Source organism: Lipophrys pholis, assembly GCF_963383615.2.
Source record: "Lipophrys pholis genome assembly, chromosome: 19".
Lineage (NCBI taxonomy): Eukaryota > Metazoa > Chordata > Actinopteri > Blenniiformes > Blenniidae > Lipophrys > Lipophrys pholis.
In genome coordinates, this window is record NC_137647.1 from 10,220,835 (window position 1) to 10,248,423 (window position 27,589).

General features: G+C 42.5%; 1 protein-coding gene across 5 annotated transcripts; it reads left to right on the forward strand.

The window, feature by feature from the left end:
• Nucleotides 1-2,374: 2,374 nt before the first annotated feature.
• On the forward strand, nucleotides 2,375-26,307 carry sun1b (Sad1 and UNC84 domain containing 1b). 5 transcript variants are annotated; one of them, XM_080488101.1, is made up of 23 exons: nucleotides 7,212-7,251; nucleotides 7,682-7,788; nucleotides 15,892-16,095; nucleotides 16,836-17,107; nucleotides 17,241-17,507; nucleotides 17,625-17,759; nucleotides 18,151-18,276; nucleotides 18,966-19,052; nucleotides 19,563-19,712; nucleotides 19,807-19,926; nucleotides 20,021-20,114; nucleotides 20,265-20,323; nucleotides 20,752-20,942; nucleotides 21,040-21,315; nucleotides 21,408-21,500; nucleotides 21,860-21,948; nucleotides 22,071-22,215; nucleotides 22,381-22,695; nucleotides 22,820-22,904; nucleotides 23,704-23,819; nucleotides 24,053-24,220; nucleotides 24,314-24,406; nucleotides 24,488-26,307. In XM_080488101.1, the coding sequence occupies exons 1-23, from the start codon at nucleotides 7,240-7,242 to the stop codon at nucleotides 24,602-24,604; spliced, it is 3,321 nt and encodes a 1,106-aa protein (XP_080344227.1). In that variant the 5' UTR covers nucleotides 7,212-7,239; the 3' UTR covers nucleotides 24,605-26,307. The 5 variants fall into 5 exon arrangements, with proteins under 5 accessions (XP_080344229.1, XP_080344228.1, XP_080344227.1 ...); XM_080488103.1 differs by lacking the exons at nucleotides 7,212-7,251; nucleotides 7,682-7,788 and adding an exon at nucleotides 2,375-2,639 and having other exon boundaries at nucleotides 19,563-19,676; XM_080488102.1 differs by lacking the exons at nucleotides 7,212-7,251; nucleotides 7,682-7,788 and adding an exon at nucleotides 2,587-2,639.
• Nucleotides 26,308-27,589: the final 1,282 nt, after the last annotated feature.

The window sequence follows — 27,589 nt, forward strand, 5'->3', positions numbered from 1 at the left end:
GGAGATCAACTAAAATAAAGTTGCATTGTGGCGTAAAGGTTAGTACCGTAGCATTGGTCGTATAGGTTTAACTACCCACCAGTACAGCGTTTTGGTTTGCCTCTAGGTTGCTCAGGTGTCTGAGTCCTTTACGCTGTGATGGAATGGTTCACAATGTGTCGGCTCAGATAAACAGCAGGTCCCATGAACCTATCATGGAAAACATGGATTTATGTATGGATGGATGATCATAAACATTTGCAGCCAACGTGCTGTCCAAGGTGCTGATTCTGGAACCATAGAGGATGAGGGAGCTATCTGAGGTACCAGGAGAACAATATAGCCAAAAATAATCTAATTTTGTTTGCGGACTGAAGTTCATTTATTACTTCATGAGAGTTGTGATTAAACTGGTTGTCTGTTGTTTTCTTAGGCAAAGTATTACGTCACTGGCCTTTTTGATTCGTTTGTTGAGCCTGTTGATGTCGGCCACCCTCCATCAGCTGCCCCAGCACACAACAGCACAGAGGACAGCGCTCGCCACCACAGCCTCAGTACCTCAAGATTCTTATACTCCTCCATAATATCCACAATGTCCGCATGGATGAAACTGGGGTCACAGGCAGATAGTTCTGCTCACACCAAGTGAATTTGCCCACAGTAGCCCTGTACCCAGTCTCATCACCCAGCTGAAAAATCCAACTCCTGCAGAGTCGACTGATAACTTCTGCGGACAGAGTGTGAGGAGAAAGGGAGAGAGCACAAGTCCTCTCAGGGTGAACATAGATAATGTGTTTAAAGAAGAAGTTCAAAAAGATATGCCATCCTTTTGTTTCACACAGATTTATGTACTAAGTTAATTTCATTCTATTTGATTTTGTTTGTTTGTTAAACTACCTTTTCAGCAAGTGAAGCAAAAACAACAGAGCTGTAGTTCATCTGCATTGATTCATTGCATTGGCAAAAATGTATTGTGGAACGAGAATGCAATCTTTACACTGCAATCGTTGTCGTCATACTATTGCCTATTTAACACCTCTTGTAAATTACTCCTCTTAGTGTTTGTTTTGTTTTTCTGTTAGTTTCATTCTTCTATGCTTTTCCTAGTCACTGCTTCGCCCTGTATATACTGAAATGTAATGTCAACTTCTTTAATTCTATGTTCTCCGTGTCTTCTTCTGCATTCTTGATGTAATTGGTGTCACGGCGCCCCTAGAGGCCACATCTTTAAATACCGCTTTTACCTAGACGTAGCCGATAGGTGTCGCAAAAGACCATGAAACGAAGATTCATCCTTTCAAAGCAATGCACAGTTGGATTTAATATAACAACTGTAATTCAGTGCGGGTCACCAGAAATGTTGCTACGGGCCGCTTTGAGAACCTATGGTATAAATCGTACAGCTTCCTAGGATTTCCATTAGTTAATGATGTAATTTCATCTTAGTTCTGGAAAAGTCTTTGCCAAGTAGACCAAGGAATGTGAGGAGCCCCTGGAGGGAAAACATTCTCCAGTCTTCAAGCTGAAGAGAAAACTTGAGCAGGACACTGAGGTTTAGTTAGGGAGAGCCTTCATACACATAATTTAGGTTTTTAATGATTGAAGTGTTATGAAAACACGGTTTAACGAGTCTTCTCTGTTAGAATTTATAAATGTTAGAGGTTATCTTGATTATGATTTTCATGACATATGATAGAAAGGTGGGGCTCTACTGCCGCAGATTGACCTGTTCAGGCAACCATGGCAGAGAGGGCCTCTGATACCAAACAACGGCGGTGCACGGCTGACACTATGGAATTCTGTATTTTCCAGACTTCAGAGAGCACAGAAATGAGGTGGCTTCAAAATGTTATTTGAAAAACGGATTCAATGTGGTTTTGGGAAAGTAAAAATTAAATTAAATTGTCTTTTACAAAAGTTTATGAAAAGTATTCTCATATGCTGTCTAAGGATTTGGATAGTTTATGTGTTTAATTTTCAAACATAACATGTTAACATGCCTTTGTTGTTGTTAGACCAAGATGCTGAAATGCTGGAATGGGTGCAGTGCCAAATGCGCAAAGCTGCATACAGATTGTGCTGGGAAATGCCAACAGTATCTGGAAGACGTGTCATTTAACTGCGAATGCACAGATGTGAATGACAGCAAAAGGTACTGCAGCATTTACTAGTTCAATATATGTGATATCACATAAAAACGATTAGGGTTAATCCTGACGTTACCTCGATAGAAGAAAATCTCAAGTCGTAATATACGCCCGAGGTTGATTTGTGGCAACATATTTATTTACATCTACATGCCATGTTTTAAACTGAAGTCACGTTTGACTACGCGAGATTTGGAATATTGAGCGTGAGCAACATAGACCTATACCTATAGTTTTATAGAAGTATTAGTGCAGAGCCTGACACTTTGCTGAAAAGTCGGTTAGTGTGTTGTGGGCTCCGTCGTCACGTCACACACTCATATCAGAAGAGGAAGCTCTCGTGCGAGCTGTCTTTTGTGCGTGGTCTCTTCACCGGTGAAGATTTTGAAAATCCTGTAGTTTGTGCCAACTTTTAGACCCAGATCCTCTTTGCTGAGAGAGGAAGACCAACGTTCAGTTGGACGATTCACGTTGACAAGATCCCCTTCAGCGAGCCGCGGCCACAGCCACAACGTGAGTACGCGAACGCCGGGTCGTCAAACATATAAGCTGTTTTTACGAGCTTTATTCACAACTTTTACAACTTCTCTGACTTCTCTGAAGTCACGTGCACGCTGTTGTCATCTATTCCCATATGCGTGATTTTAAGCGGTCCACCTGCTGTTATGACAGTAAGTTATTGTAAAAAAAAAATTGGATTGTGTTATTAACTAGTAACCTACAGTCCGTAGTGGCTATAATTTGAAATTAGAGCCAATGTCATGGCGTCACAAACCCTGGATGGTCAGTGCAGAGCGGGAGGAGGATTCCCTCCTCTTCACTTCCGCTTTTGTTTGAAGCCGCTGCTCCACAGTTGCACTGTGATTTTTAGTTTTATTTTTCGAATTAATTTGTTGTACAAACCTTCTGTTGTTACAAGAAGTCGTTGTTTTTTTTGTTTTGTTTTTTCGAATACTGGGAGTTTGATTAGGATATCGACGTGTCCACACTCTTTTCTTAAATACAGCTGAGTAACTCAGAATGAACGAATATGTTTGATTGTAACTCTCATACGGTTGAATCGTGGTGACACACAAACCGTCTTCTGTTTAGTCCAAAGGTCAAGTTACTGTGCATGCAGTCTAGATAAGGGTTGCAGACAAATGCCCACCAGATGGCGCATCAGTTAAAACTAGTTACTCTCATTCGTCTGGTGAATTATTTATTATTGTTTTTTTTAGATATTTGAAATGCTCTCCTTCAGCCACTGAAATGTGATGAAAACTGCAGTACTGACAGGATTCTCGGTAAAACAGTACTTCAGTTAGATGGATCATACCTAAGTTTGGAGCGTAAACATGTTACAAATAGAATTGTGGTCAATACTTTTAACTAACAAAGTTTAAGCAACCCATAAATTTACTTTGCAATGTTGGTGCGCCTGTCTTCTTGTAAGTTTATAGTCTTATTCCGGCAGTATTTGCTCATCAATAGTCTCTTTGGCTGGCATATTACCTGAAATAAAAATGTGTACCACAGGAAATATAGTTGGTTTGTTGCTGTGATTCTCCAGACTTCCCCCACCTTTCCTTTCAGACCTGTAATTTCGACATTTTAAACAGCATCATTATTATTGAGTAAAGGAAAGTTGTTACTGCAGTTGGCTTTTTGTGAAGGTGGAATTAAAGCATTAGTCAGCACGATGGGATAAACTCAAAGCACTGTGAGCTGTTTTCCTATTGTTACAGGCCAAATTGTCAGATAATGAGATTATTAGCAGTGTAATTAGTCTTGATCTGCATTTGGCTGTGAGGGGCATTGTTTGCTTGATATAATATGATTAATTCATTGAAAGTGATGGGGCTGTTCTGTTTGCAGTGTAAAAGAAATGTTTCATGGGACTGATTACATTTATAAGATTCTTCTTAGAGCGCTGTGATACAAAACCCTCTTCTCTGATAACTTTGATATTTTTCACATTTAGCATTTATAACATTTTGCTGCAATGCTGATGTGTAAGCAACTGGAACGACCTTCTCTGAAGGAATTTTGCCTTCACCTCTTACCCTCATATGATACAGTCATAAAATGTTACTTAGAAGTTGAGGTAAATAATAGTGACAGTCGTGATTAATCACTCACATGATGAGCCATTTGATAAACTAGCCATTTTTGGCTTCCATCACTGTTTAATGATCCTTATCAGTCTTTTTAAGGAACCAAACTATTCATCAATTTGTAAAAGACCTCAGATGAATTTGATGTCAACCAGAGCTGAAGAGGATTGTTGGATATAAAGTTAAAACTTTGCTTCAGACGCCTTCAACGATTGTTGTGAGTTATATAAATTGGAATTTAACTTCAATAATTGTACTGCTTGTACATCTCTGATTTTGTTGCCACGTTCTGTGGTCTTCTGCTTTAGTAGTGATTGACCTCCAAAGTTGTAAATTGATTTTCTTCAGCGTTGCAAGTTTGGAGATATGAAAACTTAGATGACTTTGTGGATACCATTTGAATTTTTGCTGTTGTTAAAAAAAGAATCTAGAAAAAGGACAAAGTATTGCTCATAAAAACAACTTTTTTAGCAGCGTATAAATACTCATAAAATATATACTTGTTTATTTGTATAAAATATAATCTACATTCGAAGCACATCTCTCAGACAAACTTTAATCGTTTAAAAGTAGACTATTTGTTTTGTAATAACGTAGACAAAAAATATTTCTTAAGTATTGATAATATCACATTTTTAAACTGTTTTTGCCGGGTATTATATTTGTCACAAAGTTCTGTCATATTCACACAATTTTTTATTCTAAACGTCATCAGTAGTCTTTTTAAAGATGTATTAGTTCTAAATATTTAATAATTTCCATATAGTATGAGTTATAATCAATATATGACCTTTTTGTGTAGCCATGATCTGAAAGAAGGACAGCTGTATTTTATTACATTTTTGTTATTATTCTTAAGCATTTTAAAGATGAATATTTAAATGTACACATGGATATTGTCTGCGGTTCTTCCCAGGCTGCGGTTGAGGAGTCCGGTGCGCGGCGCGCGCGCCGCCGCAGCGCCGCTCGCTCTCCTCCAATAGATTTGAAGCTCGAGCTCCGGCCGACAATGGAGGCTTGAGAGTGGGAGGACCAGCTCGGCAGTGATCCTTCTGGCTTTGTTACTCCGGGAAGCCATTTTGGAAAGCTGTTAGTGGTGCACTGGCGTATCAGTCACTACCTGCTCGCAAACTTTCCTGTTTGTTTTTCTTTCTTTGTCACTCGTCGGGGGAATAGCGCACAGGACGCGTGCGTCCGCAGCAATAAATAACCCTTTTGGCGGCGCGTGCGTCGCGACGCCGACACAAGTTTGCGCATCTTCCGCGGTAGTCATGTGTGGATCATGATCCTTGGGATTACGCTCTTAAAAAGACAAATATCATACATGGGACTCTAACCACGCGGGCAAGTTGGCATCCTGCAACGAATAACCTCGTCTGTGTTGTAATCGCACAATGTGTGTGTTGTGAGTGTGTGTGTTTGCATTGTGTTTGGGGTCTATTTTGGTTTTGCTGAGCTCCTTTACCAACAGCTGTTGTGCACAGTCTCGGGCCTTATTTTGCACGTTTGTGTCCATATATATTTGGGAATATATGCCATTGAACGCATAATCTGTTGTCAGTGGTCGTCAGTGTTGCCAGAGAAATGTTAAATAAGCGTCTACGGTATTAAATAGTAATAGTGCGTCGTTACACAAGCCTGTAAGTCAGTGCTTCGGTGGGTGACGGCGCAGTCTAAATACATCCCTCCTCTAATTTTAGCACAGGGGGCAACGTGAGAATGTATCCAGGCTTATATGTCACTTTGGCCGGACACTTTGCAGTTCCGATCGAAAGCAAACGTGCGTGTTTGAAAGGCGTCGGTGTCTGAATGTGGAGCACTCAGCTGTTTGCCCCCTTCGTCGCAGGTGGTTTGCGTAAAAGGAGGCATCAAAACACTGGTGTGATGTGAGGTGAAACACAGCACTGTGGCAGAGATCCCACTCCGTGTGCTGCCTTGTTGACTGTGTGTTTCTCTGAGGTGTTTACTGTTCAATCCGTCTCTTCGGCGATGGGCTTAAGGATTTAATGTCACATTGTTGCGGCAAAGATTTAGGGTTAGTACCATCTTAAAAGCAAATGTCTCTGTGATGGTTTAAAGAAAAAACCCCTTTCGTCTGATTTCCACTTCATCTTGCAGTGGTCAGAGTGGATTGGATTGCACTGCAGGAGGGCAGCATTTAATTTAGTGCTCATGGTCAGTGCTGGCGTGGTAAATCTCCTCACAAGTTGACGTTTTGGGGAGAAAAACTAATCCTGGCTGGTTTTAAGTAGTCCCCTTGGCTTTTTGCGTATTTGTTTTCATTCATCCCTCTTTTTGGCTGGCAGACCTGGCCTTGGATTTGACCCTCTGATTAAGATTGTGCCTGAAGATTGTGATGGTGGATTCTGTTAGTAGCCATGTGGTTTTGGTGCCTCCCCTTTGTCGTGTCAGGGCTAAGTGAAAGTTTCAGAATGACTTGGAGCTGGTAGGATGTGGCACTGTTTAACAGCTTTCTGTATTCAGAAAACCCCTAAATCCTTGAAACAATAAAAACCTTCATCAATATACCACAAGTCCATTTTATTGCAGATTTAACTGCATTTTCCACACTGATTGTTTGATCCAATTCTCAACAGCTTGATGATTGAATTTGTTGAATTGTTAAACTGCATTTAGTTTCGCTTTGTGTACCTAATATTAAACCGCCAACTGACTTTGAGTACAGCAAAGTAGTATTTGCACAGCTCGCTCACACAGAGCAGGTTTCATGACGAGAAGCTCAGCCCTCAGGCCAGTTGCTTCCCGCCCATTGCCTAAAAATCTGCCCCACCCCTTGCTGTTTTACTGGGTTACAGAATACAGCGCTTACTCGAGCAGTCGCTATAAGGACTGGCTGTCCTGGTGAGGAGTGTGCTCACTACAAAGGGAAAGAGGATCCCTGGTTCTACCAGCACCACTTTTTTTTTTTTTTTTCAGAATCAGAGAAAAGGAGACTTCTCATTGATTGCAGCTTCATTGGTGTCCATAGTCTCTGTCAGCGATCAGCCGGAGTCAACATGCAGGAAGAGGTTGGCCAACACTCAGGCACAGGCAGTAGCATTGTTGTGTTCCCTAGAAGAAGGAATGTCCAGCAGCTCTCATTAGGGGCTGCTCTCACTGGGCTTTCTGACGTGGTGTCACAGCATAGCACTAAACTGGTGGTTGTGTTTTCTTGGAGAGCAGCCCGGCGAATAGTGCTGGGATTGATCTGAGAAGAGCCAGGGACTCGCCAGCTCCCGGGCCTATTTTTAATGTGTAGATAGAGCATCGGCTCTGTTCTTGAAATGCAGTTAGATGGTGGCACAACACCAAGATGAGCTGTTGGTAGGACTCATTTGTCTGTGAGGAGACGGATTGAACGAGTGTGTGTACGCGTGTAGATGTTTGTAGTTGTTATCCTCCACCGCCATGTCGGCTTTGCCTCAAAGTGTCTTGTCCCCTTGCATTGAACTGTTGCAGTCTGAAAGAGAAAGCGAACGAAGAATGACCATGGATTTCTCCCAGCTGCACACATATACACCACCGCAGTGTGCGCCGGACAACACTGGGTATACTTACTCTCTCAGGTGAGACCTCGGAGCTGCATCCCATGCCTGTCATTTATGACTAGAGTCTGTGCGCACAAGGTTTTTGTTATTTTAATACTTTCCAATCCCCGTAATAAACAGCTAATGTATTCAGATTTCTCTGATGTTTCTGTCGGTCGACCGCAGTCGAGGTGGTCTTTTTCTAGTCGTAACTTTTGTTCTTATCATGTAATATAACAAAGCACATCTGGGTAGTTTTCGGTATGTTGCTTGATGCTCATCTCTGCTTGTGTGTTCAGACTTGTTGCTTTACATAATATTTGACTTGTATTTAAAAAAACACAAAAGTAAGCTTTATATGCAAATATAAAACAAAATGTTTGATAATACATCCTTTTGAAAGCATTGTTGCTTTTCTTTCTTCAAGATATTTCATAACTCTGTAGCTCTTTTTACTAAAATATCCTGTGGTTGTGGTTTCGATGAGTCAGCCTCATGATATTGTTGGTGCTTGCTTTTGGAAAACCCTGTACAGAGTAAAATCAGAACACGTGTCCTATGTTCAACTGTGGAATCAAGATGTGTCAAACAGCGTTTTGAGTCTTGAGAAGTCACAGGTCGTTTTTTTTTTTTTTTTTTTTTTTTTTTTTTTCCTCCCTTTCCCTTTTTGTTGTTTATTCATGCATTCTCTTTTTTTTTTGATTGTTCCCTGTCATCACAGCTTTTGGTGTGGGTGTGGTTGACACATAATAGGAAGGCCTGTGCATGTGAAGGAATGCTGTTGTCTTCGTTACTGTCTCGGTTGATGTCGGCTGACATCAGTCGAGAGCAAAGCGTTCGGGCGTGTTGGTCTGAACGCGATAAATCACCTCGCTCCCAGCAGCTTACTTTCTGACTTTAGTGAAAGGTAGAGCAGTTGCTCCACAGTGGCCTCCCACATTTCAAGTAAAAGTACGAGTGTCTCATAAAAAGTCAAGTTGGAGCAGAAACCGGTCATTATGTTTTGCAGCGATGCTGAACGTATCGTGGAAAGTGCCGCGAGTGAACTCAAGTTCAGACTAAAACATTTTTAAGTGTTATTTTGTGTAAAATTTTTTTTAATAAAATAAAAAATTAGATTAGCTGCATTCTCTTTTTTTATGCATCAGTTTTTTTGAAGGCAGAAAAATCTAAGGATCTTCTTTTTTCGTTAGGATTCAGGTGACATGTGACAAGCGGCAGATGAGATCGTACCATAATATAAAAGACAAATAGGGGCCGGTGTTCTCAGGTCGGCTATGTTACACTCCGGCATTGCGGAATATACAGTCTCCATTAAAAAGACAGAGGCAAAGCGAGTCGGATGCGTAAAAAAAGCTTGTTTGACACCCCACAGGAATCTACCGGGCAGACTGAAAGGCTGGAACAAGCTAATCGTGTTCCTTTGAATGCAGTCAGCTGAGAAGCTATTAATGAACCTCACAGTCACAACCGTGGCCCTGATCCCAGGATTAGACTAATAGTTTATGCTTCTTGACTGACTAGTCGGGAGAGCCGCGGTTTTTATTAGCCTGCGCGCCCGAGTGGCTGATAATTCTCAACTCTCCTGAGAAACCAGCTGAGTTCAAAGTAAAACGACCGAACTGGAAGCTGCTGCGCGCTTTTGTTTTATTTTCCAATTCCACATACACAGCTACAACTCTTGGGTGGCAGAGGTGGCTACTTTGTCAAAGCTGTTAGCCGATTGTGCTCAGACTTCAGATGGTTTCTCGCGTGAATGTAGGAGGGCAGCGCAGAGCCAGACGGGGTCAGGTGACGGAGACCGTTGGCCCATCTGTTGTTGCAACTTAAAAGAGCAGCGACAAGTTCGGTAACATTGAATACAAAGAGTGAGAGGTGGTCTGCCAGCAAGTTGTCATGCTCACTTTGCTTTTCAGGGCCTCTCATAGTGCTGCAAGCAGGGAGACCATCACACTGTGGACCACCACCCGTTGGGGTAATTCTATTATTAGTGCAAATACACAATAGGACAAGGATTTTTAATTTCTAATCTGGGATTGTCCTTTGGTTTCTTGCTGCGTCTCTTAGCTGCTCTGACTCCCATCTCTATCTATCAATTATTGTGAGCCAGGAAGTGAAAGAGGACATCCAGGAGTTTATCACACATTGCTTTTGGAAGATGATGAACATGTTTCATCAATGCTTGTGACATGTAATATGGGGCTAATTGGTGACTCTAAATCGCGCGCGTGTGTGTGTGTGTGTGTGTGTGTGTGTGTGTGTGTGTGTGTCTCTCTGTGTTTGCCCTGTGATGGACTGCCGGCCTGTCCTGGGTGTGTCCTGCCATCGCCCACAGTTACTTTCATGTCTCCCCATATTTACTATTAACCCTTTTATTTTGATTGTGGTGCTGCTGACAGGATTTAGCTTACACAACTCTAGTAAGCAGAACTCCTAGTTTATTGGTATTATATCATCTAAATCTTCAAGACGGACGAGACTGTGGGGCATAGTGCCAATATACTAATCATTACAGTGGCCTGCAGGACTTTCTGACCATCCAATCACGGTCGAGATTTTTGCACATTTATTACAGTTCTTTAGCTGTGAAGTTAAAACATGTTTTGTGATCTGTCTAGTGTGTATCCTGCCTTCACCCACAGTCAGCAGGATGAAGCCGAATAGAAAATTGATGGATAATTGGATAGCCATAGATTTGTTAAATTAGTTTCATTGCAATAAGACTAAATCAAAATGCAAAAGCATAATAATTCATCTATTACTAATATTGTACTTTTGAGTTTTGTTGACAAGTGGGTGATGTTTATGTGGCTTTGTGTTTTTATGACAATGTAAACACATCCAACACTATAATGTGTTCACTGGTCACAACTCTGTTGTTCCCTTGTTTGGTGCTGAAAAATTATTTTGTGTTACTATAGTTCAAACGTGTGACTACATTGTTTTCCTCCGCCGTAAATCCGGAGGGTCATTTATTATACCCTGTAGCTCAGAAAGTAGCTGCACCATGTACAGAAAAGTGGTGGGATTCCATTCCTGAACTCATGAAAGCAGGTGTGTGTGTGTGTGTGTGTGTGTGTGTGTGTGTGTGTGTGTGTGTGTGTGTGTGTGTGTGTGTGTGTGTGTGTGTGTGTGTGTGTGTGTGTGTGTGTGTGTGTGTGTGTGTGCAGAATATCGGCTGCCACAGACCCTTCATATTTTATGATGGTGAAAGTGGGTCAGTGGAGCTCAGGCCTCTGGTTGAAGTTGTTTTTCAACTGATAGCTGAGCTGTGAAAACGGATGCAGGCGATGGTGACCGAGTTATCCAATACTGCATCTGGCATACTGACTGATGATCACTGTGAAGGATTGCTAGACTGAATTGGCCTCATGTTCGCGCAAAGATTTATTTAAATGCAAATATAACTTTCTTTCCAAGATCAATACTAAGTGAATATTTGTTCGAATTGGTCGCAGCGTGTTTTCAGAGTCTCTCCATGGTGCGCCGCGATCCTGGGATGTAACTTATAACAAGCTGCAGTTACTCGGTGGCTGAACAGTTGTCGTCCACGTTGCCGTCGCAGTTGTTTTGACATGTGGTCCGAGTGTGTTTCAGTATACAAACCACTGGTTCAAGTGCCGAGCAAATGACAGCAGCTGGATTTCAGCGCGTCTGTCTTCCTATGTCTCATAATTGCCATTTGTTTGTCTTTCAACGGACCTTCCTGCAGTTGTTCTGCACGCAAAGCTTGTAACACAGTTGGAATTGAACAAATTATTTGTTGAGGTGTTTTATACGCCTACAAGGGTTTTTGTTTGTGACGGCATCTGTCATTGGAAGTGGTGCATATCTAGTCCCTGATAATGATCACGGCCTCTCTCCAGCGAGGGAGCTGTTTATATGGATCACTGTGGCAACTGCCGCAACATGAAACATACACTAAAGTGTGTGATCGAGCGATAGTGACGGACACCAACAGAGAGCAGGCCAGAAGGGAAGTGTTGTCTGTGGGAGAGGAAAAGAGGGTGGGTTGGAACGATCCTAATCGCAGTGCCAACTCCTACCCACCGAGAGATGTTAGATGGAAATTTGAAGACTCCCTGCATGGTCCTAGAGTCCCAGTTATGTGCCGCTTGCAAACATGGGCTGGTTTGTCCTCTCTGTAAAAGGATGCAGGAAGACACTGTGCGCCACATATCTGCTCTGATTAGAACCTGGTCTTTTAGTATTGCAGGGAGGAGATAAAAATGGTTTGTTAGGAGTGAATAACAAAATACTCAGTATGTCTCAGCCAAATGACATCCCAAGTCTGTAAAATGTTGTTGTTTTTTTAAATTTTGCTGGCACAGATCTAACCCAGAAGCATTAATATTCAGCGTGGTTGCCTCGGATTTGCCAGAGCTCGTAATATTGTCATTCTGTGTTCTAGGAACAGTGTAATTCATTTTGTTCCGACTAAACTAATTTACAGATGAAAGAGTCACTGATGGAAAATATCTTTATGATGGACTCCCACGTTTTTCACATCCACAAGTGTAGTTCCTTGGGTCACACTGCTTTACCTGCAGTCAGTTAATTAACCAGTTTGGAGCTAGTTTGAGTGATGATTTTCACTCCATTTAATAATATCATTTTAAATGTTTCAACCTTTCTTGTGAAAGTAGGAGCAGTTCTCGAAAAATCTTATGTAACTACAATTGTGGTTTTGAAGCTGAGGTTTACAAGCCACATGGTTTTGTGTGTGTGTGTGTGTGTGTGTGTGTGTGTGTGTGTGTGTGTGTGTGTGTGTGTGTGTGTGTGTGTGTGTGTGTGTGTGTGTGTGTGTGTGTGTGTGTGTGTGTGTGTGTGTGTGTGTGTGTGTGTGTGTGTGTGTGTGTGTGTGTGTGTGTGTGTCAATGGGGGACAAAAATGAGCTGCCAAAATATAGTGGGTTCAGTCAGGACACGGGGGGAGGTTTTACTTTTTATTGCAGCCACATGTGTTTTAGTTCAGCGATGTAACTCGCACACTGTTGACTGTTCAGGCATTTGCAGCGTTCAGATATACACATTTGTGAAAACATAAACATTTAAAAGTCACCTGGTGCAAATTCTTTGGAATGAAACCGTGGTGGTCACAGGGTCTAAACTGTTCCAAAAAAAAAGTGTACATTTATAGAGTTAAAATTCAGTATATATAGAGAGAATCAGATCCTTGTCCCTGCTGGACGACTTAATACGATGTGTCCTTGTGTGTGCATTGTATCTGTTATTTTTGTCAGATACAGTATGTAACCAAGGTTGTATGTGGGTGGTTGGCAGGTCCCTCTAGTTGCAGGAAACCAAGCATGATGCTGGAGGTGTAGTTTCACCACAGAGTTGCCTTTTTGGACACTGAGGAATTCATCTCCTGTCTCTCAGGATGGATCTGAAAGAAATGTTGACAAGTGGGTTTTGCTCCAGTTATTTGGGATGCTGCCGTGAACTTTACAGTGCCATGACAGAAAACAAACTTCGCTCTGCCTCCGGAGTGTGTTCTCTCTTAATGAACCAGTGAAGAGCAGACCCTGAAGAGCCAGTGCTTCACCTCCCTGGGCACATGCTTTACCAGGGACACAAATTCAGTCATTGTTATGTTTTTACTCCTGGATGAATTGCTGACATCCAGCCATAATATGTGAATACACTCTGGAAGAACTGTTGTCACATCATTTGTGCATGTCCTCTTAAAGAAATGTATTTGATTATATGTTTGTAGAAATGGTCTGAGCTTCATTCATTAAGTTATGACTATTAGAAAACAGTAGAGTAAGCGACTTTTACGGTTTTCACCCGGATTGTTGCTCTCATCTTGTTATTACTCAGTAACTACTTATATATGTTTTTCTTCATGTCCATTGCATGTATGCCACAAAAAGGCAGCCCACAGAACAGAAGCTAGAGAAAAGTAGAGATTTATCAGACCAGATTCAGAGCGTAGTTGTGAGCCTCGTAAAAAAGTTTGGCTGTGCCCACTGAGTGTGGGAAGAGAATCAAAGCCGTAGAGTTATGTAAGGAGAGATTCCAGGAAGCCGAATGTCAGGATGGTAGTGGTCTATGTACCTTACGTTGGCCCCCTATTGGAACCTTCTTCACTCATTTCTATTTATAACGCGGAAGTGGGCCGGTGGAGCTGCCTGGGAGACGGATCAATTTGGACCATCTGAACAAGAGATTCTGATTCTGATATTTTACCAGTGGCTCGCATCTGAGCAATTTGTTAGAAAAATTCAGTTTTTTGTGTGTGTGTGTGTGTGTGGTGGGAGGGGGTCTAAATAGATGACTGGTTACGCCATTGCAACCTAGAGCAGAAGGTTTTATTATTGTTTGTACTTAAGTGCAGGCTGCACGGACATGCAAATAGCGTGAAACCTTATCAGTATGTTCGTTTTGGCCGATGTGTCTTACTTCTTAGTGGCCGAATCAGTACTGTACATGCTGATGTTTTGTATTGTATTGAAAAATAGTGGATGCACATTTACATGCATACATTTGCATAATTTAGACGCTGAATACAGTGCTTTTGTTTACACATTTGTTGTTCGCTTGTGAGTTTTTTTTTTATCCGAAAAGAGAGGTTGACCATCGGCCGATTTGAAATATGAACATGAATACTTATAAAAATGGTTTCGATGCATTTCTTTTGTTATTTTTTCAACTCATAGAATCACATTAGCAAATATTGGGTGCTGTTCATGCTGGAGCAAATAGGAAAAGGTGTTTTGCTTTTAATGAGGAAGGTTGTTACATCACGGGGGTCCCTGATATCTGAAATCAATGAGATCAAATGAAAGAGGATTCTTTCTCTAAACAGTGCATGCAATTGTAGTAGAATTCCTCGGTAAATGTTGAGCCTCCAGACTCATTTGCTCTATATTGCCGGAGTGATTCATTGTCTCCAATGTAATAAATGGCAAATATTGAGCTCCAGGAGTTTGGTTTCAGACCATGAAGACACGGAGAAAAAGATGCTGCTCAGATGTTGTGTTCAGATACGAGTCAGTTGGATCAACACGCAGGAGGTGGAGTGAGGATGAAAGCACATAATTGGCTCTCGCTGGGAGCGTAATCCTCGGGGTTTAGAGCCGGGGCGAGTGCCAGAAAGGAACCTCCACAATGCATGCATGTGTACAAATTGCGTGAACAGTAATTCTGATATCGCCAAGTCTGGCTGCTAATGTCTGTCTGGAAATGGTGTGCTGGGTGTCACATTTCACCAAGTCTGTGCATCATCTGCAGAAACCCTGGGCGTGTGTGTTCATGCCATAAACCAGATCCCTTCTGCTTGAATGAAGATGGTTCTTCTTTTTCAAGTTTCTGACAAGAGGTATTATTGTCTTCTCCAGTGGAGAGTTAATCCTAAAGTTAGAGAGGTAAACAGACCATCATGGACTGCTGTAAACTTTAAAAACAATACCTACTTCACCATTTGAAAGAAAGAAGACGCATTTGATCAGCACTGCTTGTCTCTGCACACCAGTTGAGATGTACTAAGCCAACAGATTTTGTAGTGACTTTTGCAATCGTTGCCCTGCTCCCTGTTAGTCACGGCTGAGTTTGGAGCCGAGTGCCTACTCAGCCAGGTGGGTGTGGCCTTGTGACTCACAGCAAAACATTGCAAAGAACAGTCATGGTGTGTTTCCACTTTACGGTTGGCTTTGGATGTCAGTCAGTAGAGCTAAATACTTTTGTTTTTCTCCCCCCAACCGAATAACACATTTTATGGAAATTCTTTTATTTTTTTTGAGTATTGCTTTCAGACATACTGAGCCTATTCTCTTGTCCTATTTTCTCTCTCCCTTGTGAGTGAGTCACTTCCTGTTAGGAACGCTGCCAGCTGCAAGAAACACAGCTTCATAAAAGGGCTGTTTGTTTTTATTTAAAAAAAAAAAAAATAGGCGTTGATGATGAAGCAGATCAAGTGCAGGATATCCACACTCAATATTGATTTGAGACTTGAAATCACTCCGGGCGTATTTGTGTCTGAGTGAATAGCCATGCAACAGATAAGAGAAACGCCCTGTCATGTAATACTGCCTTTTCAGAGAACTTTTTTTTCCTGCAACTTTCTGACTTTTCCCTCCTTTTTTCTTTTTCTTTTTTTTTTTTTCTCCTCCCTTGCAATCCCTCCGGTCTCTCTCAGCTCCAGCTACTCCACAGCAGCACTCGAGTTTGAGCAGCAGCACCAGATCGCTCCCGTTTACGAGTCGCCCAGGATGTCACGACGGAGCCTGCGTCTGCAGGCCGGTGCCGGTCACCATGACAACAAAAGCCCGAGCGATCTCTCCCAGAACCACCACCACAGCAGCAGCAGCAGCAGCTACACCAGCACCAGCAGAGAGACACGGTGAGACTAACAATGGACACTGGGTATAGCTCTTACATGCTGGCCTTCCACGGAGTAGCAGCATTCATATCTATGTTCATCTGAGCAGCAGCCTGTGGGTCCACCCAACACACACACACATATGGTGGTTGCAAGTAGTCAAGTGCCGAATTCGGTACCATATTTCTGGTAATTGCTCCATCTATTAACTGCATCCGGATGAGGTTTTGCCAGGCCTTGTCCACACTTCCTCCAGCTCAGCTGTTTTATAAGATGCCAGCATTGTGAACAAAGAAGTAGGATGAGTGAGACACAAATACACCAAGCACTATCCCTTCATCATATTTCTGTTCATCCCTGCTCCACATGTCATTGTACTTCACTAATCCAGTCGAGCCCTACTCGCCCCGTTACCTTTTGACATCAGTAAAATGTTTTGCAATGTCATTAAAAAATAAAAAGCCTGAGACAATTTTGTAATACCTTTTAAAATTAATCTATTCTAATATTTGCTGTACCATCTGGACATGAAGTAAAGAGCAGTTAGTCGTAGGATAGACTTACAAGTAGCTGTGAGCGCTGGGTTTCAAAGTCTTTTTAGAAGAAGTGTGAATATATTGTGGGCTAGGTGGATTTATGATATTGTTTGAGAAACTCATTGTGCTGGGATAGCTCTTACATAACTTTCTGGTGCTATAAACATCGTCGTGTCCATACGTGCAATGAAACTCACAGCTTTTACCTGCTTTATAATATTTCAGGGTGCTCCGGAACAGAACGATACAGGCCTCATCCAGTTCTCTGACTTTATCACTGAGCCAAGCTGCCACCCCAAGGAAAGCCCTTTCTTTCTTAGCTGCCAGCACGCCAATTAACAACAACAGCAGCAGCAACAGCAACTTTCAGGAAAGCGTCGCAGAGTGCGTCGAAACTCCGCTCACCTCCGCTCTGGACCAGTCCCACCTGAGACAACGAACAGGCACCAACAGGACGACCTCCACAACCACTACCACTTGTGTAGATGGACACCTGGGTCAGTCAAAACATAAAGACTCTCACACAATTTCTGCGTTAGTGAAGTGAAATTCAGCAGATATTTGAGAATTTTGATTGACTTTTACCATGCAGCATAAGTTACTTCATTTGTTTTCTTTGTCACCTTACAGGACAGAGTTCCAGCCACAGTTCTTCCGGCGCCAACGGCGGCGCCAGTGCATCCAAGTCCCACACCGTACTTGCAAACGGTTACATCTGCAGAGACTGCTCTTTACTTTCCCAGGAAAAAATGGATTCCCTAATCACACGGTCTTCATCGTCGTCCTTATTATCATCATCCTCTCAAGCAGCAGGAACCCGCACGGATGCCCTCCCCTCCCCGTCTTCCCCCTTCACCAGTATATACACCAGAGACAGGAGTCGGAAGAACAAGTCCGGTGAGACGCTCTTGAATACAGGGTCATAATTTGGAGACGGACAGCTGTTTTAGTTTTTTGGCTGTAGTTGTTTGTTGTGAATATGAGCGATTAATCACGAGTGGTGTCTCTCCCCAGGTGTTCTGGTGTCGGTATTTAATAGGTGTATGCACTACAGCAAGCGAGCCTTGGCTCCCATAGTGTCCCTATTCGTTACACTCTTCAGCAGTGTGATCTGGCTGGGTTCAAAGGTCAAGAGCTCGTCTGAAAGAGGTATACAGCAAGAATTATTCTTTGGCCTTTTATCTTTTATCCATCATTTGCTTCTTTTCCTTTTTTGTCACGACATTTTCCTAAGCGACTGTACAGCGTGAGACTCCAAGAGCCCTTGGAGATTTGTGCAGCTAATTTAAAACTTGAGCTTTTGTCTTCCTGTTGGCTTCTCTCTGCCTTCTCATTAGCTCTCTGTCTAATATTTCACATGCAGTCTTTTCACTTATTCCTCCTACTGGAGCTACCGTAGTTTACTGGAAATGCCTTTATTTCAGTGTTCAGGGGATTTGTGGAACATCAACCATACACCTTTGTCGTTTATTTTAAGCTTTCTGTCTCCCTCCATTAATTATGTAATGAACAGTGTATTTATGCCTTGGTGTCTCACCAGGTGTCCTCGCATTTTCGGACTCATTGAGGCAAGCAGCGTCTTCCAGTTGGTCCCAGCTGTGGCTGTTTAAGGCGAACACTCTCCACAGGATGATGGGCTACAAGACTAATGGCTATGAAGGACAAGGTACCTGCTGTTACTACATGAAGCTCAGGTTGAAGGTCTCTTAAGAACGTGGAAGCTTTGTTTAGGGATTAATAACTTTCAAAGAGAATCACTTTAAACGATCTTGGCCTTTCTCATTTCTTTTTTGTCATTGCACTCTCATCAAACCCAGTCTCATTTCCTTTCTTTTGCCTGATGGCAGAAGAACGCTTTGAATGAAACTTAAAGTTAATTCAATGCTTTAGTTGAAATCAGGTTGTCGGAAGATATGTGTACTTGAATAAACACCCTAATCAGAACTAACTTTCTTTTAGCTTCCACCCACAATTAGTTATCGGTATCAGTGTTGGGCCATTTCTGGTTGACCTACAACAATAGTCAATAGTATATGACTTCGAAAACTTGTCTCTGTATGTCTACATCTAGGCAAAGCAAACTTATTTATACAGCACCATTCATACAAAATTCAATTCATAATGATTTACAGAGAAATTAAAGAAATACATTAAAACAAAGCATTTAAAGGTCAATGTTAATAGCAGTACAGCTGTGGGGGGTTTTGTTTTAAATGAAAATGAAGCAAATCCATTTAAAATCTACATTATGCTACTTTCATGACATTTTTAACTCTTGGTGTGTGTGTGTGTGTGTGTGTGTGTGTGTGTGTGTGTGTGTTTGTGTTTGTGTTTGTGTTTGTGTTTGTGTTGCAGCTCACTCGAGTTACTGTGGAAGCTTGAATGTGAAGGATCTGGTGACTGAAGATGCATCATCACAGCTTAATCTCAATGGCTCGCTGTGTAAGCAGACACACATTCCACACGTTCCCTGATTCTGTCTGTACTGGTTTTCCTGTGTGTGGCTGTGATTGACAAGAGTTAATAATATGCGTGACCTGTGGCCAGGACAGCAAGCAGAGGTTGTGTGAACTGCTTTATCGGGCCAGCAGCCGGTTGACCTTTAGTGACGTGCAGATGCTGCACTTTCACCCCAAGCCCATTTCAAGATTTAAGTTTAAAACTTGCCACACCGCTTTATCGTTCCACAAGTTAAAGCTGAAAAACCTGATTGTCCAACCGCTGAGTAAAATGTCACCCTGAAATCAAACAAACGCGGTGAGAAATGTGGAAGTGGCAAAGCAACTATAAGAGTTTACTATGTTTGTTTTTCATTTAATGTCTTTAATATGTTGATTTTCTTTCTTTTCATTCAGTTTTGTCGGCTTTGATAAGTTGCAGAATTATCTTGTTTACATTCTCATTGTAATATGTATGAGTTTATTTACTGGTTCTTTGTTGGGGCACACACAGGTGATGACTGTAAAGGGAAGCAGCACTCAGAGACACACACCGTCCTCACCACCACACAGTCCTCCAGGCCTCGCCGCCTGGCGGGGGCGCTGTGGAGCGTCCTCGCTTACGCAGGTCAACAAACACTTCTCTTAACGTTGATGTCACTGTGTAAATGGACTCATACATAGGTCTCGTACATCCATAGGTCATCCTTTATGCCGCAATTGTTGAATTAAGATGTTCCCTTCACCTTGTCTTGCAGGTCACTGCCTCCTCCTGCCAGGTTACAGTCTGGTGAGAGCAGGCAAAGCTGCAGGATCAGGAGTCGGGACAGTAGCGCAGAGCCTCCTCTCAGTGATGTGGATGCTGCTTGCAGCCCCTGGTTAGTGTTGGGTTCTTTTTCCCCACATTTCTCTAGATATGTGCAACTTGTTCCTATTCTCACCATGTTTTTCATGACGCTTCTGCCTTTCTAGTGAAGGCTGGTAGTGGGCTTCTGTGGTTACTGGCGACAGGATGGTACCGACTGGTGTCTCTCATGTCGGTCCTCAATGTCTTCTTCTTGACGCGGTAAGATTCATCCTCTCACGATTTGCTTTCTCTTTTGTGTAAAGTACTTTAAATGCTCTTGACTGACTCTTATTCAATGAGAAACATTATATCCTACCATTTCTGTATTATAAATATATATATATACATGTATATGGTTTTGTGTTTCAGATGCCTTCCAAAGCTTTGGAAGCTCCTTTGGCTCCTTTTGCCTCTTTTGCTCCTTCTTGGTGAGTTTATATGAATCAAAGTCATGAATGAATGAAGAAAAGTCTGTAGTGAACCAGTAGATGTTGTGGTCGTTACACTTCTCAGGGATGTGTAGCAAAATACAGATTACATCAGTTAATTATGCATTTATTTGTAAAGCGATGTTGAAAGACTTCAGTCTGTCTAAATCATTTCACAGGGTTTTTCATTTTTAGTTAGTTGAAGAAACATTTTGATTGACCTAAAATCGTGTATGTTTGTTCAGAGCAGCTACTTTCTATAATTAAGTTTTCAAAATTATGTTTCGAACAATAGTTTATGACTGCATCTGAGTTTTAGTTAATCCTGAAGAGCAATATGTTTGATGCTGCAGCTTCACATCATCAGCCTGATCCACAAGTTCTCTGATAAGTTTTGTGAATAGTGTCTAAACCACAATCTGTTGCAGCCCTATGGTTGTGGGGTCCGTCCACTGCTGCCCTGCTCGCTTACCTTCCGACCTTAAACCTCACTGAGTGGCGTCCCGCGTCCCCCGTCGCCTTCTTGTCCAACATGATGCCAGCGCCTGCTGCAGTTCCTGCCCCTCCACCAGAGGCTCCACTAAAGCCAACCCCAGCCAGCCCAGTGTCACAGTCATCAGTAAGAGAGAGAAACCAACATCTTGCATGACGTTAATTCCGTGTATACCCAGACTTACCTTTTAATTTTTCCCAACTTTTCTTCCTTTCTCCTTTAGTCAATGCTTCCCCCTGTCGCAGATTCTGGTATCGACTTGGAGCGCCTTGCACGCGTGGAGCGCCAGCTCGCCCTGTTGTGGGAGCGAGTCCAGCAAGGTGACCAGAAGCATGACGAGCGTCACAGAGACGTTCTGGGTCTCTACAACACTCTGAGCGAGCAGCTCCACACTCAGACCGACAGGGAGAGCCTCGGGCTGTGGGTGTCTTCCCTGCTGGAGCAGAAGATTAGCGTGCTGCGTGGAGAACTGGAGCAGGAAAACACACTCACAGCACAGGTAGGAGGATGAAGATCAACACGTACAGGTCAAACATTACGCTGTAGGATTGAACATTTGCTCACATTAACATGTCATTAACTTTTTCGCAGAGAACAGATCAGCAGAAACACCAACAGGAGAGTCAGGCAGCGCGGCTGGCTGATTTGGAACTGATGCTCGGTGCTTTGTCTGCCAGGACAGAGGTTTGTACCTGCTGTTCACACCTTTCCAGAGACAAAAACCTTTCAAATAGAACTATAAAGGTTAAAATGCACATTGGGTGATATGACGGGAAATCTGACTTTTGTTACCCGACAGGTATTTACCATTTTTAATAGGTCGCAAAAAAGTATCTTCTTGTTCGGGCTGCTATTCAAAGTTTTACAGCAGAAAGAAAATGGTTGATTTTAAAATGAAACATGGAAAAACTACGATGAGAAAAGTCCTGCAAAGTAAACAAGAAAAGATTTTGACCTAATATGAAGACAATTCGACCAAAAATGCTTTTTTTCTTTTTTTTTAAAGATACGTTTGTATAATTTTGTGCTCAAATGTGTTGTAGGGTCTACAGAAGCAGCAGCAGCTGTACGAGCATGAGAAGAAACGAGAGAAAGAGATTGTGTCTTCAGCAGCGGACTCCATTCCTGTCAGGTATAAAGACGACACCGAGAAATCAGCAGACCTTGAATCAGCACGTGGACATCGTTTCTGATTCCGTAAACAATCTTGTTCAGATGTTGCCAGTTAATAAATACTTTTTGTATCTCTTGAAGTGTGGGTGTGAAGCAAGAGGAGCACGATGCTCTATTAGCCGAGGTGCGCAGACTGGAGACGGAGCTGGGTAAAGTCCGAGCGGACCTCCAGGGCGTAGCAGGATGCAAGGGCAAGTGTGAGCAGCTGGGCACCCTGCAGGAGACGGTAAGTAACACAAATGCTGACTTTTATTTGGGCTCGATAGACTAAAATAACTTGATTCTAGCTGACTGTGAAGCTTCTGAGTAACTTACAATTGATGGATAATAATCCTGATACTGTTGCTATGAAGATTTTCAAGCATCCTCTTGTTGACGTTCCTCTTTGCAGATAACAACCCAGGTGTCTGCCCAGATGCGCAAAGAGCTGCAGACTCTGTTCTTTGGCGTTGGTGGATCCGGAGAAGATCAGAAAGAGGTTCCAGAGTCTCTGATCCTGTGGCTGTCTCAGCGTTACGTGACGACACCCGACCTGCAGGCGTCGCTGTCTTCACTGGAGCAGAGCATCCTCCGAAAAATCTCCCTGCAGCTGGAGCAGGACCGAGTGCAGACACTAGATCAAGTCCAGTCTCAAGCCAACACCATTGTTCAGACTGTAACCGGGTCCGTTCGCCACGCCTCTGCTGCCGAGGGACTGTCAGAAGAGGTAATGGATACCTGGATCAATATGAATTTCAGTCTCGATCACCTGATGTAAACTGGCGTTTTGCTTGGTTGCCATGTTTTTAAACACTTAATAACCTTTATCTCCAATGTCGTTTTCTTACCAGCAAGTGAAGCTGATTGTCCAGAATGCCCTGAAGCTCTACTCTCAGGATCGAACCGGCCTGGTGGACTACGCTCTGGAGTCGGGAGGTAAGAAAACCGCCTGTCCTTCCTGGGACTACATGCAAAACAGCGGTTAACCCGCGATTAAACTGCTGGGATTTCCATTAAGCAGTAATATGCTCTCGAGTGTCTCTTACACAGCGAAGCTGCAGACATTAGTACTGTCAAGGACAACAGGGTATAAATGACAAACGTTCGGGCTCAATTGTGGAAAGTGCTACTAAGCAGTCTGTTGACGTACATGTCTTCACACGAGGCGCGAACACAGAACAGTGGAGTTTAATAGTAAAGATGTTCATCCTCTTGGAACTAATTGGTTTATTCTGCTTTCTTGTGTTTTCTATCCATAAGACCTTTTTAAATTTAACTTCACTGCTGCAAGACAGTTTAATTATAGAATATACTGAATAGGTCATATATGTAGCATTAGTGGGTGTAGGAATTCCCCAGCCAGCTGCTTTACAGACGATGTTGCAGCCCAGCTGTGGATGGACGAAAGTCATTTCAGCCCATCTGACTCAGAACTGTACGGCGCTTCTTTTCTCCCTTTGCTTATGTATAAGAAGCTGCTATTGCTTCAAATCAGTCGACTGACAGACGTGCTAATCTGTGTGTCATACACATGTGATCGGGCTTTATTTTATTAGCTGCTTTATTTTGACATAAAGAAGCATTTCTTCAATTAATAAACACAAACCAGAAATATTGACTATCCCCATTAGGTTGTTTTATTTTACATTGGATGCCATGTATTGGTGTTAATTTCATCTAACCTGTCACTGTGAGAACTTCTCTTGATATAATACGATGTTTTGGTCGTCTCCAGGCGGCAGCATCCTCAGCACCCGCTGCTCCGAGACGTACGAGACCAAGACAGCCCTCATGAGTCTGTTCGGCCTGCCTCTCTGGTACTTCTCCCAGTCTCCACGTGTGGTCATCCAGGTGAGCCGCTCCACAGACTCCCGTGGCTTTTAATTCAATCAAGAAAATCACTGTGACGTGCCCTGCATGTCACATCATCACTATCATTTCCTGTGTGTGAACTCTGAGGAAAAGTGAAGATTTTAGTTCATCAAACTGATTTATGAAGCCAAACTGTGGGATGTGGGTGATTCTAACCTACGAGTAGAACGCCTGCTCTCTTCAGATAGTAACCTCTCTCACTTCCTCTTTAGCCCGATGTGTATCCAGGTAACTGCTGGGCGTTTAAAGGCTCTCAAGGTTATCTGGTGATCCGGCTGTCCCTGAGAATCCTGCCCACTTCCTTCTGTGTGGAGCACATCCCTAAAGCCCTGTCCCCGACTGGAAACATCACCAGTGCCCCCCGCGACTTCACTGTCTTTGTAAGACGCACACTGATGTTAAGCTCTATATTGAGGCGTCTGTCAGTCTGAGACCAAAGATATTGACTCTTATGACCGATGTTTAATGTGCAGGGTCTCGATGACGAGTACCAAGAGGAAGGGAAGCTGCTGGGAAAATACACATACCAAGAAGATGGGGAGGCCCTGCAGTCCTTCCCTGTTCAGGTAAGTTCAGAGGCGATCCCTCTGTAGTTTTCACATAAAAGTGCCTCCAGCGTGCTGAACACATCTTCTCCTCTCTCTCAGGAGCAGAACGATGAGACCTTCCAGATCATCGAGGTGCGGGTGCTGTCCAACTGGGGTCACCCAGAATACACCTGCATGTACCGGTTCAGAGTGCACGGAGAGTCCCGCCCTCAGTGACCCTCACCCCGTCATACACCCCCATGTATGACACGTCATCCTGTCTGTACATAGCTCTCACCAGCTTCTTCAAAGCGGAGGGGGAATACTGTAATGACGATCTTCTAAGAAAGACATGAAGACTGAACTTGTGGATTGTTCAAGCATTGTGTTCAGACTGAATCGTGACCGTGCGCTCTTGTGTCGTCGAGAGAATCATAAGAAAGTGTCTGTTGAGACGATCATGGATAATGAAAGAGAAATGGAACCACGAAGAAGCTAAAAGTCCCCGTTCCCTTTTTTCATGGAAGGCCTCTTGCACTGAATCTGCCCCTGAGCGGACTGCCCCCCCCATCAGCGCCTTCTACCTCCACAGGAAGGCAGACTCATGAAATGGAGGGTTACAGACTCATCTCTCCCATTTCCTCACACTCTGCATCTCAGTCCGACTTGTTTTCTGTCCTTAACCTTCTGTTTGACTTTTCTTTCACTGTTATCATTAGGATCTAATATTTATAGGAAGGAGGCCAATGCACCTTTTGCCTGAGCTGCTTTCCAGGCATGTTGCTCTCTTCTTTGACATAAAGTCTCCACAGTGACGTCAGTCGAGCTGCTGAGACACCGCGGGTTGATGCTCACTGTGGGCGTGTACTGGTCACATGTTAGGTTCACTATATACTTGTTTTGGCTTCACGCTTTCACATAGCCATAACTTAAGACTTTTTTCTTTTTTTTTAACTGAACCTGCTGCCTAAGGACTCGCTCTGAATGTTTCCTGGAGTGGAGGCTACATGCAAGTTTCCTTTAAATACGCAGAAACACTAGAAAACCACTGACCTGAGCCCGGCGTGAGTCAAATATTAAGAAGCCCCCCCCCACACGATGTACAGTAGACGAAATGTAGTGGACCGGCTCATGGATTAATGCTCGCATGTGACTCTTCCTGAACCGAACTCTTTCACCTTTACATGCATCAGTGATTTCCAAGAGAAAATGTTTTCTCTGATCATTTGAGTCCTGTGCCTGGATCTCACTTGACCGAACCAATAATTAAACTGGATGCTATAACTACTCCGACAAGTAGTGTGCTTTCTCCCCTTTTTGTTTCTCCTGAGATAAGATCCTGTATCTCCCGCTAAGTCAGTTAAACGTCCTCACTCGGGCCCCGACTATCCTGAAACCCTGAAGGAATGTAATCTGTATATTTCATTGTTGATAGTTGGCCCTTTATAATATCTACTTTTGCCGGTGTTGCTTTATGAGGAAAAAACAACAACATTGTGTTGTTGTTATTGTCATTATTGTATCACTATTGTTTTTACTGTTACTCATTGTGTTTTTGCTTCTTTCTTTTTTTTTTTTCTTTCTTCCTGGTTTTGTTTGGGGAGGGTCGTCAATAATGTCAGAGGATGCACTGCAGCAACTTGTTAGACAAATGTTTTGTGGCACGGGTCGTCATAATCTGTTTGTTTTTAGTCAATCTTGGATGATTATACGGGCAAATCAAAATTATGTGTAAAATATTTTGTTCACAATTTTTATTTATTAACAAGTCGATTAGTGGCTGCGAGATATGAGTTTCTGCTGTGTATATTTTGTCATAAGCTGTTCAGTGCATTTTGGAACCATCTTGGGACTTTTTTTAATGATAAATGGCTATTTTTGTTTAGTCATAAGATGACTTAACTGCTTTGGAATATATTCCAATAAAGACTTTAATTTTGAAGAAATTTTCTGGGTGACCGTCATGTCTTAAATTGGTTTACAAGAGATTTGATTTATGTTACGCTTCGATGCATTGATATGGGGTGATTTAAAAAAAAAAATTGCTAGATTAAGATTTGAATTGATATTAGGGTGACTACCATACTTCAGGGGTGAAAACTTAAATCTTGTTAAATTATGTTCTTTCGCATGTTTGTGCTGTGTTGGTAGTGTTTCCATGGCAACCAAAGAGTCCTTAGCAACCAGGCAGAAGCAAACATGGCGAAGACTTGGAACTTTTTTAACATAATTTTTTAACATTGAAGTGGCTGGGAAAACCCTTCAACTGTGAACCACTATAGGTTCACCATACGTTCAGCTGGAGACTTCATTTATCTTTTAAAATGTTGCCACATCTGTCCACTATTCAGGTGACATTCTCAGTCCGAGTCTCGCAAGTAGGAGGACGCTGCTTGCACCTTTTAATTTTCTTTTTGTGTTCTTATTCTTTCTCTTACTATTTTTAGTGTATCGATCTTGCACACATAATTATTGCTGCCTAGGAGGTAAACTTTTATTTCTAATTCTAAAAAGTAGATAGTCGAGAAGCATGTTCTTGCATTCAGCAGACTCCTCCCTAAAGCACTTTCTTTTGCACGTTGCAAGTAGAACATGAAGAAGACTAACTTCTGCTCAAGTGACGTAGTTCTTGTATAGAGTTGTGGGACATGATACAGATTCAGGTTACATCCGAAAAGTCCCTCCTTTATCCTTTCCTATCTATTTTTCCTTAACCCCAGAAGTGTTTAAGTGGCGGCCATGATAAGGAACGTCCGAATTCTCAATAAGCTTAGGAAAGGAGGCTCAATGCTTCCTTTAGAACCTCCTTTAGCATAGGAAACACTGATGCATCCTTTACCAAAGGAGATGAGATAATGCTGGAGCGACAACATTTAAAGGGACCCGCTCATCCGAGCGTTCAGGGAAACCCATGATAACTTAATGCAGATCATGTTAAGTTACCAATGCAATAATACAGCTTGAACAACTTTAAATAATCTAGAACTCATATCCCAACTATGAATCTTATGCGGATGTTGTAAAATAAACACAGTAAAGTAAATTATTTTTGCCGCCTATTCTCAGTTTGCATTGGTTATTTATTCACCTGGTAGCCTCTTTTCTACACTGTTGTTATTTTTATGTCTTTGCTCCCTGTCTGAAGAATTGTTTTTCTATCTAATTTCATTTTATATATAGACGTATATGCCATTGCTGTTTTGTGTACCTCTGCGCCCCCTA